Source organism: Mirounga leonina, unplaced genomic scaffold (genome assembly GCF_011800145.1).
Source record: "Mirounga leonina isolate KUSES-001 unplaced genomic scaffold, KU_Mleo_1.0 Mir_54, whole genome shotgun sequence".
Lineage (NCBI taxonomy): Eukaryota > Metazoa > Chordata > Mammalia > Carnivora > Phocidae > Mirounga > Mirounga leonina.
In genome coordinates, this window is record NW_023270812.1 from 1,650,872 (window position 1) to 1,668,559 (window position 17,688).

The following is a 17,688-nucleotide window of genomic DNA, read 5'->3' on the forward strand; positions in this document are numbered from 1 at the left end:
AGAGGGAGAAGCAGACTCCCTGCCAAACAGGGAGCCCGATGTGGGACTCGATCCCGGGACTCCAGTATCATGACCTGAGCCGAAGGCAGTCGCTTGACCAACTGAGCCACCCAGGCGCCCGCCTTTAGGTTTTTTGGAAAAGACTTAGATTTGGTTGGCCTTTGGTTTCTCTAAAGAGGTAGTAGTGAAAAGCAGTGGTTGAGATCCTGTTCTTGTACATATTTAATGTTGAAAATAGCAAGAGCCCCCAGCAGGATGAATTTGGGGTGTAGATGAGTATTTAACACAAGGCCATAAGGAGAGAGGGTTAAAATTAAATAATTTGCGTTGTATAATTATCTGTTTTCATATCTGAAGTCTCACTGAAAGGTATTAGATGCATTTTGAGAGGTACAGATAATTTGTGTATTTCATGTTTTTGATTTTCAGAACGCTCAGGGTTAAGCTAACACTTTTGACATGGGTACAAATTAACTGAATTTTAAGTAGGACTGTGAGAGGTTATGGCAGTGATGAGACAGATATTACAAAACAATTTTAGTCACCGATAAGGTGAATTTGCTGCACTGTTATCTATAGCATTAAAATATAGACATTCCAATCATTTTTCCATTTTAAATATCTGCTTTAATTAAGCCAGTTTTGGTAGTACACTACTTAAAGTGAAATAGGTAGACCTTTCCTATGTCCTGGCTAATCCAGATTGAATGTGAAGATAGGGCTGTCTCAGGACTCCGTATTCAAAATGTAGTTTGAAATCTGATTTACTCAGCTTCTCTGTTGGCCATTCATTCACTCTGCGGATTCTGAGATCACCAGCTAAAGCCTTGATTTTCACATTTCCACAGAAAATTTTATTTTATATTTTGAAAGAAAGTGAGGAAAATTATTACATTTTGCTTTGGTAAGGCATATGTTCTAATTTAAATCTTTCTGGGAAAACTTAGTTCTTAATACTTGATTTTTGTCTTATGACACTATATCAACATATATGTGTGTTGAATTGTGAGGTTAGGGCAGGTTGTGTAACATCAGTATGTCATTGTGAGTACAAAATTTCCTTGACTGGTGAAAGTAACACATCTAAAATTCCATGAAATTGTGAATTTTGAGCAGAACTGTTTGGCCTACACATATTTTCATTCAGGTGAGATCAGTTCCTGGCAAATTCGTATGAATCCCTCAGAGCTGAGTTTCTCTATAGGAGGGCTTTGTTAAAGCCCATCACAGACCCGTTGAGATGCTCCCTCCTCTCAGTGCCTTGTGTGTCCAGTTAGGATGTCTGCTGCATGCATTCTAATCTTTGTTCAGCCTGTCTCCTTCAGTGAATTGCTATTTCTCCAGGATAGGCTGTTCATTTTCCTCCAGTGCCTGGCACGCTGCACATACTAGACCTGAAGGAAGGAGGGCAAAGACTGCATGCAGCCTTGGGCTAGGGTATCAGCGGGAGGAAAGACTGCCAGTTCTTGTAGCTTCCCCAGCTTGGGTTTGGGGTCTGTGCTCCTGGCTCACCTCTCACCTCCCATTTCATGCCTTCGTTGCTTACCTTCTAACTACTGCTCTCACCTCTGTGATGAGGCTTTCCTTCCCAAACCCAGCACTTCCTTTTAGTCATCGAGTATAGAAAAGCTTTTAGCCCTTACCTCTTAGGCACCTGGCTTGCATTTGGCATGCCTAGTTTGTTGCGACCCATGAGTTCCTTCTTTTCCATGACCCCAGACTCTCTAGAATCTCTATTTTTCTGACCGTCCTTTTGGCTTCTCTGTGGCCTCCTCCTTTCCCTTCTCCCTAAAATGGTAATATTCTCTACAATTTTGTCCTCTACCCATTGTTCTTTTTTGATGTATTCTTCCTGGATAAAGTTCTTGAGTTTTTATATGCTTCCTGTTGATTAAATCATGGAGTATTTGTTGAACATTTTATTATATGCCAGGTGTACTATTTGACTTATGTCTTGGAGATGCAGTAGTGAGTAAAAAAGAAAAATCGCCACCCTTCAGGGAGCATATACCCTCTATGTGCTGACTTTTCCCTATTTATCATTCTAGGTCAGCCCTTACTCCCCAAACATATTGGGTCCCTTCCTTCTAGATGTTCTCAGCTGGATTTCCTATAGGAACCTCAGATTTCCTATGTAGGACACTGAAGGCTCCCTCTGGCACATGGGAGAGAGGGTCGAACTGCTTCTACTTCTGCATATCTGTCTCAGTTGGTCTCTTACCATCTATTGAGCCACCACTGACTCCTGTTTTCTTCCATCGCTCAGTCTCCAAGTTGTGTTGCGTTTCCACCATTACTTGAATCTGCGCTTGCTCTCTCCCACCATGCCACCAGTTCAGGACCTCAGCTTACCTGCTGGCTGCAGCAACCGCCCTGGCTCCAGGCAGCAGCTCGAGAGCAGGCTTTCCAGAAGCTGGATCCTACTACAGCGCTCTCTGTCAAAAGCACCCAGTGGTTCACCCCAAGATGCAACCTGAAGCCTTTAAGAGGACGTGCAGGGCTCACACACATACTGGCTTCTGCCTGCTTCAGCTGCTTCTCTGCAAATTCTTCCTTCATTTGGGTCTGAACTCCGTATGTCTCCTCATACACATCAGGCAGTTCACCTCCCTTGAGCCTCTGCTTTCTGCTCTGTGGTACTCTGTGCCCTGTCCCTTCCCAGCTCGAGCCTGGCGCTTTCTCATTTATTCTGCTGATCTTTGAGCCTTAGAGTCTGGCATACAGTGTAGATCAATATATGGTTTTGGAAGGAAGGGAGGAAGGAGGGAGGGATCTGTTGGATGAATGCTGCAGGCTTTTGTAGCACCGTGGGGAGGGACTTCCCCCACCACTGCTTTGCTCCTTTGAAGCAAGCAGGGCAAGAAAGCCCCAGCAGAGGCTCTAGTTCTGGCTCTCCTGGATGGCCTTGGCCCTGAGGCCCATGGGCTGACTCACTAAATCCAAAATAAAAGTCAGAGTTTAGTTTTGAACTGGTTATGTTTGGTAAGATACTGACATAGGGAAGGTGGCTTGTGACTCATAGTCGGGGTGCCTAGTCATGTGCACTAGTGATCTTTGAAAATTTTTACCCTAGACATTCTGTATTATCTAAAATCTCCCCTTTCACTTTCTAATGAGCACTCAGATGCATTAATGTTTGATCAGAAGTTGCAGACTCAGGTCCAAATTAAAGTAGTTGTTCTAAGAATACTTTGAAGTCAAAAAGCATTGCTAACCATTCAGTATACTTTGTCTTTATGACTAGTAAGCTAAAAGGAGCTGGGTGAGATTAACTGTCATGCTCATTTCCTATATGTGTAGTAGAATTTTAGATGCAGATGTTTTCTCTCTGCAAACTCTTTCCTTCTCTTGTTTACACTGGATCCCTTGTAATTGTTAAAACCTTCCTAAAAGTAAACAATAAATGTCTTGTAGCCATCTAGGCTTTTTTCCTAAACATCCTTCTGGGTTTTTATTTGCCAGCTTATTGTTTGTTTTTTTTTTTTTTTTAATTAAATAATTGACTTGCAACATACTAGTTTTAGGTGTTACAACATAATGATTTGATATTTGTATTATTATGTATTTTTAGTATTGTCAAAAGTAAGGATAATTGTGTTTTTAATGTATATGTTAGTGTAATAAAATTTCTGCCTTTGTAATAATTAATGACTTAATCTGTGTCTTGTTTATTTCTTCCCAGGGCAGCCCAATGGATCCTATGGTGATGAAGAGACCTCAGTTGTATGGGATGGGCAGTAACCCTCATTCTCAGCCTCAGCAGAGCAGCCCTTACCCAGGAGGCTCCTACGGCCCCCCAGGCCCACAGCGGTATCCAATCAGCATCCAGGGTCGGACCCCAGGGGCCATGGGAGGAATGCAGTACCCACAGCAGCAGGTTTGTGCTGGTTTTAACCCCACCCCCCTTCAAATTGGTGACAAAGTTTTGTCTTTGTTGCTTACTGTCTACCTAAGATTGGTACTGAGAGAATTAGGGGGAATTTCACTGATTTTCTTTTTTCTTTTACTTTTCATAGTTTCTTCAGGTAACCACATGTGCAGTTTCCTTTTCTTTCAAAGAAGGAAAAGTGATGGGGCACCTGGGTGGCTCAGTCGGTTAAGCCGCCAACTCTTCCATCTCGGCTCAGGTCTTGATCTCAGGATTGTGACTTCTGCCCAAGTCGGGCTCCATGCTGGGCATGGAGCTTGCTTAAAAAAAGAGCGGGGTTGGGGTGGGGGGATGCTTGGGTAGCTCAGTTGGTTAAGCATTGGACTCTTGATTTCTGCTCAGGTCGTGATCTCAGGGTCATGCGATGGAGCCCTGCCTGGGGTCCCAGCGCGGAGCCTGCTTAAGATTCTCTTTCTCTCCGTCCCTCTGTCGTCCCCTGCCCACCCTCGCGTGTGTCAGCACACGCACTTTCTCTTAAAAAAAAAAAAAGGAAAAGTGAGCGTCTTAGAAAAAAGTGGACGAAAATACCTGTTTGGTAGAGGGCTGTTACTGTGTTATTGGCTGTATTTAAAAGATAGGCACTGTTATCATTTTGCACCAAGTTATATAGATCTAAACCCCTGAAGTGAACTTGGCTTTCTAACATTTCTGATGTCAGACTGGCAGATTTTGAACTGTGATAGACTTCGTAAGGTGAAGTTTTAATTATTTAAAAAATAAATAACAATGAAAATGGCATTGACTTTGAGAGAAGTTTTTTATTCTCCCAAAAAGTTATTTTGCATTTATTTCTTAGCATATTAATTTCATATAAGAGGATTTGGTATATATCTGTTTTCTTAGATTTGGATGGGTTTTGTGTTTTTACTTAAAACACAAGAAGACTTCTCTTCCTTTTAAAAACCCAGTATTTTTCTCCTTTTTCTCTAGAATCAAATAGTTGGAGTTGCCTTAAATGACCACCTACTTTCTAGCTGTAGTAAACCTGGTCTCTTGGATACTGGAGAGTAGATCCTTGTTATGTTGGCCTGAGGAAGCATGAAATTAGGAAAAGACTAAATTAGATTCAGACTCGTTAGGGTGTTTAGTCACTAGAAACACCAGAAAGCCTTATTTATAAGTTCCCACACCATGTCTTTAACCCTGGGGGTGCATTAGGCTGATGCTGTATACATTTTACTGCCTCCTCGATAGGTTCTTCCATAACATTGCCAGTAACCCGTTCCAGGGTTTCATATACTTCCTCTCTGGAAATTCTTCCCTATGTTTGACCAAAAATCATCTGTGGGGAAAAAAACCATTGGGTCCGACTTTTGTTCTCTCTAAAGTGGATGTGGAGAATGGTACACTCTTACGTGCTCCAGAGCTGTGTTGATGAAGTTGCATCTGAGCCTTTTCTTTTATAGACTGAATATTGTTTTTTCTCTTTATCTTTTGTCCCTCCTTGGGTGATATTTTTATTTTAAGGTGGTTATAGGGAAAGATCGAAGTAGCTCAGCCTTTGAGTCCTAGCTGTTGGTTCCCTAAACAGGCTTTGTTACTGTCAATAGTTCTTACTCTCCTTTATTAAATTGGCTGCCCAGAATTCTCTCAGTCACTTGCACACTTAATTGCTCTGTTAATTTTTTTCAACATGATTCCTTTCTTCCAGCAATATTTTGCTGCCTAGAGTAAAGCATCTTTAGCTGAGGTTACTAATTGTGAGGGGGAAATAATTTGTAGATGATTGAAAAGTAAGATGTGATTCTCTCTTCCTTTTTCTAGTTTTAATCTAATTTGCCCTTAGTTGAGGGGAAGAAGGCCCAGGCAGCTAGCTGCCAAAATCCTAATTTTCCTCTTTAGCTGATTTCCTTTGGGGCCTGATGGTTCTGTATGATAACCCTGGCCACAGGAAGAGAGTAGAGGCAGCAGGGAAGAAGTAGCAGGACTAGTGGAAAGAAGTAGATGCTAATCACTCCTTGTTTTTCTGCATCTTCTTTTTTTCCACTATATTTTCCTGATGTTAGATTTGAAAGTCATTTCGAAAGGTGGTATTCTTGGCAAGCTACCAGATGCTCCTTTATCTTTTTCTCTCAATGAGTTCAAGTCTTATTATAAGGTTTCCACATTGGCATAGTTTGCAATCCCAAAGTAGAAATCCCAACAAATGGAAAGAGTGTGTAAAGAATGATTTACCCAAGGGGTGCCTGGATGGTTCAGTCGGTTAAGCATCTGACTTTGGCTAAGGTTGTGATCTCAGGGTCCTGGGATTGAGCCCCAGGTCAGGCTCTATGCACCACAAGGAATCTGCTTGAGGATTCTCTCTCTTCCTCTTCCTCTGGCCCTCCCCTCACGCATGTGCACGCATGCTCTCTCTCCCTCTCAAATGAATAAATAAAATCTTAAAAAAAAAAAAAAAAAGAGAATGATTACCCAGGAATATTTTTTTCATTATTTTCTTCCCCAGATGTGTAAGGGTAAAAGTAGAGGACATACACAGATACATAGAGTAGCCTTAATTTTCTTAGGTTCTTGGTGTTTTTTAATTCCTGTGGCTCCTATATAGTTTTGAAATCCAGTAACTCTTGGATTTATTTGAAGGGACAAATTGATGAAGATAACTCACCAAGTATTTTAGCATATTTTTAATTAAGATTTTAGATTAGGTATTTTACTGCTAACCAGAAGAAATGCCTAATTCTAATTAAGGACAGATCTTTCTGATAATGAAAGGAAAATAGTGTATCTGGTAAGAAACTGAATGCCTTGGCCATAAAATGTCAAACTTTCATATTGAGTTCATCATAATCAAGGATTCTAAATAATCTGTATTGCTTTTTCACCCTTTCATTTAGTTATAATATAGTCTTAAAATATAGTATCTTGCTTTGATAACTAAAAGGCTAAAAATAGCTGTGAATGCACTTTTGAATGTGTGTAACATTTTAAAGGGGATACAACTTTTATAATACCAAGTTCATGTGATCAGTTAGGTGTAGGCTAATTAATAGCCTTGAAATGGGAAAAAAAAATAGTTAAGGTTTTGGGTAAAGGTTATTAGAGCACATTTACTTTGTTAGGTTTAGCCTGTGCTCTTTGGTGAGGAATTCTCAGTGAATTGCTTTGTTTGTAAATTTGGGGTAATTATGAATTTGTCCACAGACAAGGTCCTGGCACAGTGATTGGCTGCTGGTCCTATCTGTTTTCTCCTAGTATTAATGTAATTGGCTGAGCATTTTTGTAATCATGGCTGCTAATGTTTCTCAGGGAAAAACTTGAAAGATAATGATGACATTGAGTTTTTATTGAGTGGGCATCACCACCTAGGCATGACTTTGCTTTGGATAGCCTCCAAAGCTTTCTGTGTTTGGTTTGTGAACCTCTAATGAGCTGAATCCAGTTCATTTAATATTGCTCATATATTTCTGCAAAGGATTAAAATGCAGGAATTCAAGTTTGTAAATTGAGTTGCCCACTTACCAGCTGAGTGGTAAGTTGTCTTTGGCTCAGGGGTCACAGTTTGATTCCTGGCTAGCATTCCACTCCTGTGATGGGAATTTTAAATGGGTATTCTGGTAGAAAGGACTGCCACGCTTATATGAAATTTAACATGGATAGTATCACTGCTTGCTTTTTGTTTCTGAGAGTCAGGAGGAACTGGCCACTGTGAGTGTTTGATTTTAGTGTTAACCTGGTGATTCTTGATTTGTATGGTGATAATTTTATTTTTGAAATATACCCATGACTAGGTCTTTGGGCATGACATGATAATAGTACATCATTTTCGTATTTATTAACTGGAACTAGATTTGTGGTCTTTCACGTGCTGATTCTCCCACCTCATCAGGCAAATACATGGCTAAACAGATTAGTTTTGCACAGTGCTCTAAAAACTAGTCTACTTGAGTTTTTATTGAGCCGAGAGGGGAAATGAATTTTCTATGCCTCTGTGGAGAATGTTCTGCCTCTAGGCTCCTGGAATTCAAACCTGGAGATGGTTAACAGAAGTATACTGGCTGATTTCATCTAATACAGAGCTACACAGAGGAAGTATTATCTTTAAGGTTACTAGAATCTGACTCTGAGTTTTTCAGATTTTTAAAAAACATAGACACTAAGGTACCCTTTGCTGGATCAGGGATGTGGGTGAGCAAATGTTTTGTTTTACTTCTCTTGTCCTTTGTGGTCATAAATGTATATACAGGCCTGTGCCGAGTTGCTTTAAAAAAGATTTTCATATAAAAGAAATAGCACCCAAGGGAAATAGGCTACAGAAGCGAAGGTATATTTATTTGTGTCCAGCACATTTCAATTACCGCATGTAGTGTGAGATTTTTCCTGAGTTATCAAGGGTTAGTGGGTTGATATTTTAACTATCCTTACCTTGCTGCCGAAGTATGTATAATCTAATGCCTATTGGCATTATAAAGCCAGGAAAAGGTAAAGAGGGCAAAGTGAGAGATTTAAGTTTATGAGTGTTTTTAGAATGGAAAAACACGACTTTTTTAGTTTTTAAAAACACATCTGTTATTGCAAAGACCTTTACAACAATAAGAGCATGATATGACAATAAGAATCATTGTTTTGAAAGATATTCTGGCAAAATTAAATAGAAATTAGTTATTTTTGTTAAGGTGATCCATCTGAACTTATCACTTAAAAACCTAATTAAAGTTGAGGTTCTTTTGAAAAAAAGACTTTAGAAGTCAATAGGTATTCTCATTTGTGTCTTTAGTTTATCTTCTGCACTCTTTGGGTATGTCTATTTTGCTCTGTGTTTTTTGAGTAAAATATTTATTTCAGAACATAAGCATTTTATTTGGTACCATCTTAACAGCCAAAACACTTCTTCCAATGCAAATGTTTATTTTGGCAGCAGATGTTTCTAAAAGGAGACAAACATTACAATTGTTTGGCTAAAATAAATGTTTTCTTTGGGGTTACTGAGGCAGCCAAGCAAGTTCTAGATTCCCACCTGTGTTACTTTATATTGTCAGTCTATTCTGTAAAAAATATTTACTTTTAAAAATACGGGTAAAATTATGTCTTGATACAGTTTGAACAATGTCTCTGAAAAGTCACCATGAATGGGGAGGGGAGGATTGGTTAAAGACTTAACAATTCCAGAGTTTTTGGACATGGAGTGTTTGTTTGGACTCAGTCTCTGAATCCTAAATGTGAATCCAATAATCAGGGCTTAATTTTGGTTTTGCCTAAAAAGACCTTAGACTTCCTGTTTTTAAGGAGCATGATGGGGTGTGATAGCATGAGAAAGGAAGGCTTGACTTAACATAATGGAGAAGGATGGGTGCCTAGTGTTTGTTTTAATTTTTTGATAGTTTATGTTCACCCAAAGACACACCCACCCACACCTGTGTGTGCACACGAGTGTTTGCACACACATAAAACAGAACGTTTGTGTGACAGTGGTGTCTTCGTGTAACAAAATGTATCTGTATATGCATATTAAATATATTAAGCGTGTATTCTATGTGTGTATAGATAAGCATACATATATAAACAAATACATGAATAAAATGAAGGTAAACATTTTGGGCAGTAAAACAATAAAGGCTGAGAGATTTCTTTCACTGTGTTATTTGCAGCATTTTCAGACAGGCATGTTCTGTACTAAGAGACATGGAGCCAAGCTGCTTTGCTTGTACACCTGAAATGTTTGGAGTCCTTTCAGCTGATTGCAGATTTGTATAAATAATGGCCTTTTGTTGGCCACATTTTGTCTTGATTTCCTCAGTTGTTCTTCATCAGTGAACATGAAGGTATTTAAAGTTTACCAACAAAATACATTTACACCTCCTATTTCTGCTTCCAAGTAGATAGCAGATGCTACTATCTTTGATGCCAAAGTTCCCTGTAGATGGAGTTTTGTACCAAGAGAATATTTTCAAAAAGATTTGTAGATATGATAATTTTTATTTGCTCCTTAAAATGTAAATTTCTGGGATACTTAACTGGTTTTATTTACTTTTTATATTGTAGTTGAATTTAAGCATATTTTGAAGCATTCAATATGACATTCTTAGTAGAGGAGGATTCGAAGAGGTCACATTTCAAGTCAAATAGAAATTTTTAAATCTTAGCCTTTTTCCTAAAAATGAGCAAAGACCAGGTTTCATCCTTGAAAGTTTAATGAGAAAATATGAGATGATTTCTCTTTGTAGTTTGGATTGCTACTTTTATATTAGAAAGTTTATACTGATATATTTGTGTTTTTATCTGAACATTTACATTGTTCTAGATATTCTAAAGATTCTATGTGGTGTCAGCGCCTGTTCCCTGCTTGTAGCTTGTACTGTTTTGTCGGTCACATATGAAGTCTATGTATTTTACATTCATGGACTTTCAACTAAAATATCTCTTAAGTTTTTCTGTTATGTTTTTGTTTTTGAGATGTAAATCTTAAGCATATGTTTTAGGGACTATTAGAATTGCTTGAGTATATTTTAAGTAAATTTGATTTATTTGCTTTTACAAATAAAGAAACATCAAATGTGATATTTATGTTAAAAATTTAAACAATTCAGATAAAGCTAACGGGTGATACCAGTAAAACCAACCAGCCACATTACATCAGTGCTCCCTGAAACACAACCAACCACAGTAATCGCTAAACAGCAACAACAAAAATTCCAGAAGATAAATGGACAGTTACAGTGACTAAGTGGCATATTTTAGGCCAGTAGTCCTTAAGCTTGCTCAATGTTAGAATCTCCTAGGTTGCTTTAAGCACTCCAGGTTTGGATGCTCATATCAAGGACATCTGAATGTTACAGCCCCCTTCTGTCTCCTTCGGAGCTCCAGTGCCTCCCCGGTGCCTCCCCTGGGCAGCCGGCATTAACAAGCAGGTGTCAGAGACAGACCAGTAAGTAAGGACCCCCAGAGCAGGTTTTGGGCCAGCAGCATTGCCATCCTTTGGGGGAGTTCGTTCTTGGGCCCTGCCCAGTGAGTCAGGAGCTTACCACTGCCCTAAAGGGATGAAATGGGCCCAGAATCAGAAGTTGGAACAGTGCAGCCCTCACTGATTAATGTTTGTAATCTGTGTGCAATGTTGGAAAAATAGGGACCTCACCCTGCTCATCTACCAAATGAGGAACTTGGACTACAGGATCTCCTAGCTTAGATATTCCTTTTAAAATAATAGTCAGTTAATGTTTTTTCATTTTAGTTTTAAGTTTTAGAGTCTTGTGACTTCAAATACTGTCTTCTGAAATTTATGGGTTGATGCTTGATGGGTTGTATTAATATAACTACTAACCCACATTCTTTAAAATTTTTTCCAGAGGGGAAAGAGCTGTTTCTTCCTCAAAGATGAGCAAATTGTTGCAGTCAGTATGATCAGTTATTTACTTTTAATTTAATTTACTTTTTTAAAAAAATTTTATTTTTGTCTGAGAGAGAGCAGAGTGAGAGAGAGAGAGAGAGAGAGCGCATGAGCGGGGGTGGGGGTAGGAACAGATGGAGAGAGAGAGAAGCAGACTCCCGGTGGAGTAGGGAGCCTGACGCAGGTCTCCATCCCAGGACACTGGGATCATGACCTGAGCTGAAGGCAGACACTTAGCCGACTGAACCACCCACTCTAATTTTATTTTTTTTATTTTTATTTATTTATTTATTTATTTTTTAAAATTTTATTTATTTTTGAGAGAGAGAGATGACAGAGAGAGAGAATGAGAGGGGTGAGGGTCAGAGGGAGAAGCAGACTCCCTGCTAAGCAGGGAGCCTGATGTGGGACTCGATCCCAGGACTCCAGGATCATGACCTGAGCCGAAGGCAGTCGCTTAACCAACTGAGCCACCCAGGCGCCCTAATTTTATTATTTTTAAAGCGACAGATTTGGAGCACCTGGGTGGCTCGGTCGTTAAGCATCTGCCTTCGGCTCAGGTCATGATCCCGGGGTCCTGGGATCGAGCCCTGCATCAGGCTTCCTGCTCCGCGGGAAGCCTGCTTCTCCCTCTCCCCCTGCTTGTGTTCCCTCTCTTGCTGTCTCTCTCTCTGTCAAATAAATAAAATCTTAAAAAAAAAAAAATAAAGCGACAGGCTTCTGAGATAACTTCTTTCTTCTGAATACCTGCTGTGTGCTAGGTATGTAGAATGTTACCTGTCCTTTTTAATATGTAGAAAATCATAAGGTTGAGATGCTAACTTTATTTGGAGTCACAAAAGGAAGCAAAGAGAGACCCAGTAATTACTTACTCATTTAATACATTATTATTTTTGAAGTAGTTCTGAAAATAAGTAAATACTGTACATTAGAATAAACTATGTACAATGAATTCTGAATAGAAGTAAGGACTTTTTAAACTTACGTTCTGTGCTGTTAATTTCACTCCTCTTTAACCCCATGAAGAGGGATTTGGTGGCTGTATTTTTGTCTTTTAAAACAGGTTTTTTCTGGCCGCCTGGGAGTCTCAGTCAGTTAGTTAAGCGTCTGCCTTCGGCTCAGGTCATGATCTCAGGGTCCTGGGATCGAGCCCCGCATTGGGCTCCCTCCTTAGTGGGGAGTCTGCTTCTCCCTCTCCTTCTGCCCCTCTCCCCCACTTGTGTGTACTTGTGCTCTCTCTCTTTCCCTCAAATAAATAAATAGAAATCTTTTTCTTTTAAGGGCAAAATAAGTTTTTTCTTTCATGTTAGTAGCCAGAAGTGAAATTCTTTATGGTCAGAAGTTCTTTATGACAGTTTGATTATTTTTGCATGCAACAAATTTATGAAGGCCATTTTTACTTTTCATTTTGGGAAATAACATTAAAAATTAAATCTGGAGTTGTGAATGAAATTAGAAAGAAAAACACTTTAGCAGAGAAGGAGAAGAGAAAGAAGATGGGTGAGAGCATGAAGGGAAGAAGGAAAACATGCGACAAACAGGAAAAGAGTGGTAGCCTTGCTTCTCTAAGAGTGGCTGTGTGGATGCCCCCCTGGCGCTCGGGAGCTGGCTCAGCCTGGCTTCCTCAGCCTCAGGAGGAACTCCCCATGTGGGATCAAGTGTTAGAAATTTCCTGGAAATTCTGGAGCTGAGACCTGAATGTGGTTAGAGTGTATGTATAAAGCAAACATCCCTTGCCTCCTAACTTAGCCCCAAACCAAGACTTAGTGACTGTCTATGGCAGCAGGAGTTACCCAGCTTCCTATTTCCTGTGAAGAAGTAGGTTTAATCGAGAAAACAGACTGTATTCCAAAGAAGTAACCAAACTAGTCTCTCTGTTGGTATTGAATCATTAAAAGCATAATTTCTCTTTTCTTTTTTAATAACTACCGAATAAACTAGTGGAATTGGCTCTTCAGGCTTAGTCAAAGGCAAGGACCCAGGTCAGTTTCTAGAAAACATCCAACATTCAGAAACAAAGGGTAAGACTAATACAAATAGCAAAACCTGAAAGCATTGAATTAAAATGCAAAGGGATTTTTGCTGCAATAATTAAATTTCACTTAATGGACCGAGACTGAGAAAAACTAGCTCCCCCTGGATAGTTGTAGAAGGCCCTAAGGAGGTCTTGGGAGAAATGTCTGCTGGGAAGGGAACTCCAATCTGAGATGCACCCCAGAAAAGACAGCTAAACAGGGACAGTTTCCCAGCACAGCCTGTAAGGATTACGTGTCCGTTCATAATCAATATCATCGTTATCATTGCTTGCAGAGAAAGCAGGGGAAAAAGGAAGTGTCGGAATAATTGTTGGCCGATGGGCTGTAGGACCTCAGAATACTTCTTTAAGAGGGGCAACTGAAAAGGAGACTTCCTTTCATTTAATGAGTATGTTACCTTTAAATTTCCTAAGATTTTCTGATATCCCAGTAATCTAGACATTTTAAGCATTTTCCATCCTTGGTTTTCCTCAGTGTTTTGGGCTTCCTAGAAAAGTAAGACTTTCCTTCTCTGCTTCCTACTTGTAAGTCCTGTGCCTGTCATCAGAGGTCTTGGAGATGAGAGGATCTTATTCCCCAGTAGTTGGCCAAATTTTTATACCTGGGAGAAGAGAAAAGACCAGAATTCCTTTTAAGTCCACTGAGCTGCAAGGGAGACACCTTCTCCATTGGTGTCTCTGACTGAGTTCTTTCCTATTCTTCTTCGTTATTGGTTTCAAAAATAAAGGATGAAAGGAGTGATAACCTGGTGACCTCATTGGCCCTAAGTCTTCATGACACCAAGTATATCACACCATACTTGAAGTCATTTCCAGAATGATAGTTAAAAGCCAGTTTACCACATGTATGCATGAGGTCACGAGAGTAGTAAAGTACAGAATGGAGAATGAGGCAGAGGGTTCCAGGAAGGATTCCAGTGCCCACCGGGGACTCAGCCACTGCTGCCCACAGCCACAGAAATTGGCATTAAGCAAAATGCAGTGTGCTTACTTCCAAATCAAAGTCAGCTATGGTTGGTCTAACCGAAAGAATTTAAGCCACCTAACTGCATCCTAGCTGCAAGGGAGGCTGTGAATTTGAGTTCTGGATTCTCAGCTGTGGGAGGCAGAGTTTTTTGGATACTAAGTCTGTAGAGAACACAGAATTACTCCTGACAGTCCCAGAGTTTCTCTTGTGTAAAAATGTCCCTCCTCAGTCTTCCTGCTTCAGTAGATGGCAGCTCTGTCCTTCTGCTTGCCCAGGCCAGCAACCTCATAGTCCTCTTTTTCTCAAGGTCTCAGTTGCTTAGAGAATCCCATTGCTTTTCCCTTCAGAATATCAGAAATGGCATATTTCTCACCACCTCGATGGCTGCCACCCTGGGCTAAAGCCCCACACACCATCTCCCATTTGGATCACCATAGTGGACTCCTGATTCTGCTGCCCCACAGTTGGTTTTCAGCAGAGCAACCAGAATGATCCTTTGAGATGGTATAAGTCAAACCATGGCACTACTCCTGCGACCCCTCACTTCCCTCGGAGTCCCTGAGGCCCCCCTTCATCCTCATCCCTGTGCCCAGCCCTTCCTTGTGCCTGGAAGGCTCTTAGGCAGGTCTTTATCGGGCTTGCCCTCTTAACTTCTTTTAAGTTTCTGTTCAAATGTTTATTTGACTTGCTCAGGCTGACTTGAGTAAAATTGCACACCCCTCCTGTCCCTAGCCCTGTTCTCTTTCCTCCATAACACTTACCACCTGAGGTGCGTTTGTTGGTTCGCTGTTGTTCCCAGGAGGACATAAGGTGGAGGCAGCAGGGACTTGGTTTTGCCCTGCTGTGGCCCCTCATCCAGAACAGTACATGGCACTTCACAAACATTTCCCAACCAACGACGGAAAGAATTTGCAGAATTGGAGACTCTGGCCAGGGAAATCTATGGAGCCCAGTGCTAAAAGGTCCGAGTGCGTTCGAGTTGTATCTGTCACCTGTGCTTGGCTGAGAGGAGCAGTCTTTCACTGGGGCTTGCTTCGTTTCCGGCTGAATTCTTAGTGCCCAGCTCCTTGCTGAGCTGGTAGGAAGCCCGCTGACAGCTGCTGGGCTGTCCCTTAACCCTGCTGTTAGATTCCTGAGGAGTTTCTGGTACCTGAGAGGTTGTTAGAGCATGGTAGTTCTCTGTTGTGGCTTATTTCAATGTGCGCTGTGCTAGGGGCCTGTGGTCCTCTCTGATGCTAACCCCACCGAGTAAATTGGAGACAGCTGCTACCTTACGTCGTGGCTGGTAATTCCTCTGAATTCTCTTGTACTGAGTGTGATACTTAGTAGTAGGGGGAGGCGAGCAAAGATTTCTAGATCATAGCTGAATCGGGATTTGGCGGAAGTGTGATACAGGCTCAGATCTTTGTCCTAACACCGGTCATTTGACAGTGCTTACGGAGAACAAGCCCTCAATGAGTTAAGATGCCATTTATGGAAAACAGACATTTTTCCAGTGGGGATTTACTGCTGGCGGAAGAGGATTCCTTCACAGTGGGAGGCAGAGCTGTGCCATGCATGGTGTGAATCTGGAGGCCGTGAAAGGGGCTTAAAACCCTGGGGGGTCGGGGGGGAGTAGTTTACATCCAAGCTTATACAGGAATTGTGTAAAAGCCGGTGATTTGTGGGGAAAAAACCTTAAATGTGATGTGGCAGTTCTCCATAAGTGAAACTGATAAGTTGATCCCACCTTTCTTAGCAGACGTTTTCACGTGCTTTATGGAGTCAGAGCCCTTCTCTCAAGCTTAGCTTTTAGAAGAGGAGGTGCATTATGGACCGAGATTTGGAACGGTTACCCTTTGCCTGTAGTGGGCTGTTCCTTGTTTCCAGAAGCAGAGGTTGTGGGCACACCCAGAATGAGTTACACCTAGGAGTAACGAAATGCAGTTCAGACCAAATTTTACAAAATTGTCCCTGTGCTTTATTTCAGTTGAGGGTGGATGATCGATAAATAATTCACTTTTTTAAAAAAAGATTTTATTTATTTACTTAATTGACAGAGAGACAGCGAGAGAGGGAACACAAGCAGGGGGGAGCGGGAGAGGGAGAAGCAGGCTCCCCGCTGAGCAGGGAGCCCGATGTGGGGCTCCATCCCAAGACCCTAGAATTATGACCTGAGCTGAAGGCAGACACTTAATGACTGAGCCACCTAGTCGCCCTGATAAATAATTCACTTTTAAGGAAGTACAAGGATTTAGTGCCTCAGTGTCTGTGTGATCTCATTGTCCTCTTCCTCTGCATCTTGATCATCCCTGTCTTCCTGGGCCCAGTTTCTTACTTGTAAAATATGAGAGGTTGTCACTAGATGCCCAATCACAACAGTCGCTGTGCTGGGTGTTGCACTGGGTCCCTTTATGTGGGTGCTCTCACCTAACTCCTGCTGAGCTTCTGTTTATCTTGACTTTCTGAATAATAATAAGAGCTAATATTTATTAAGGGCTTACTCTGTCAGGCACTGTTTTACTTGCTTTACTTGGATTAACATAGTCCCCACAGTGGCCTCCTGGGGCAGGTGTTATAATCCTCAGTTTATAGATGAGGAAACTGGTCATTTGACAGTAGTTGTTCAAATTTATGTGCTTACTCAGTGGTGCAGCAAGAATTTCAGATCCTTGGCACTTTAACTCTGGGCCCACGCCAGTGTAAATTTTATGATTCTGGTAAAACTGGAATGCTTTTCATCACAAACTAGAATTCATTTGGATTTTTGCATAGTAAGACTGATTATAGTTAGGGTAGCCTAATTTTGACATTGAATATTAGTTTCATTAGCTTTGTGACCTTTACCAGGTTGAAAATGAAATGTTACCTATGAGGTCTACCAAACTTAGAGTCAGGAGTTTTGGGTTTTTTTTATTGAGGTGAAAGTTAACCATTTTAAAGTGTACAGTTCAGTGTCGTTCAGTACAGTTCACAGTATTGTGCAGCCACCATCTTTATCTAGTTCCAGAACATCTCCTTCACCCCCAGATGACACTCTTATCCCTAGTAAAGACTCACTTCCTGTTTCCTCCTCCCCCCAGCCCCTGGCAACCTCTAGTCTGCTTTCTGTCTCTATTTACCTATTTGGGATATTTCACATAAATGGAATCATACAATATGTGACCTTTTGTGTCTAGCTTCTTTCATTTAACATAATATTTTCCGGGTTCATCCCTGTGGTAGCACCTATCAGTGCTTCATTCCTTTTTATGGCTGTACATTATACCGTTGTATGGATACAGCATCCTTTGTTTCTCCATCTGTTGATGGGCACGTGTGTTTCCACTTGTTAGCTACTGTGAATAGTGCTATTATCAACGGTCTGTATTTGAATACTGGTTTTAACTTCTTTTGGGTGTATACCTGGGGGTAGAATTGCTAGGTTGTGTGGTGATCCTGTGCCCAGCCATGGTGAC

At 40.9% G+C, this 17,688-nt stretch overlaps 1 protein-coding gene across 7 annotated transcripts in view; it reads left to right on the forward strand.

Moving 5' to 3' along the window:
• Window positions 1-17,688, forward strand: part of LOC118001829 (AT-rich interactive domain-containing protein 1B) — a 439,380-nt gene that overhangs the window by 46,298 nt on the left and 375,394 nt on the right. For all 7 annotated transcript variants that reach the window (XM_034991980.1, XM_034991981.1, XM_034991985.1 and 4 more), the window contains exon 2: window positions 3,683-3,877. In XM_034991980.1, coding sequence (XP_034847871.1) covers window positions 3,683-3,877 — 195 coding nt within the window. The remainder of the gene's footprint in view (window positions 1-3,682; window positions 3,878-17,688) is intronic.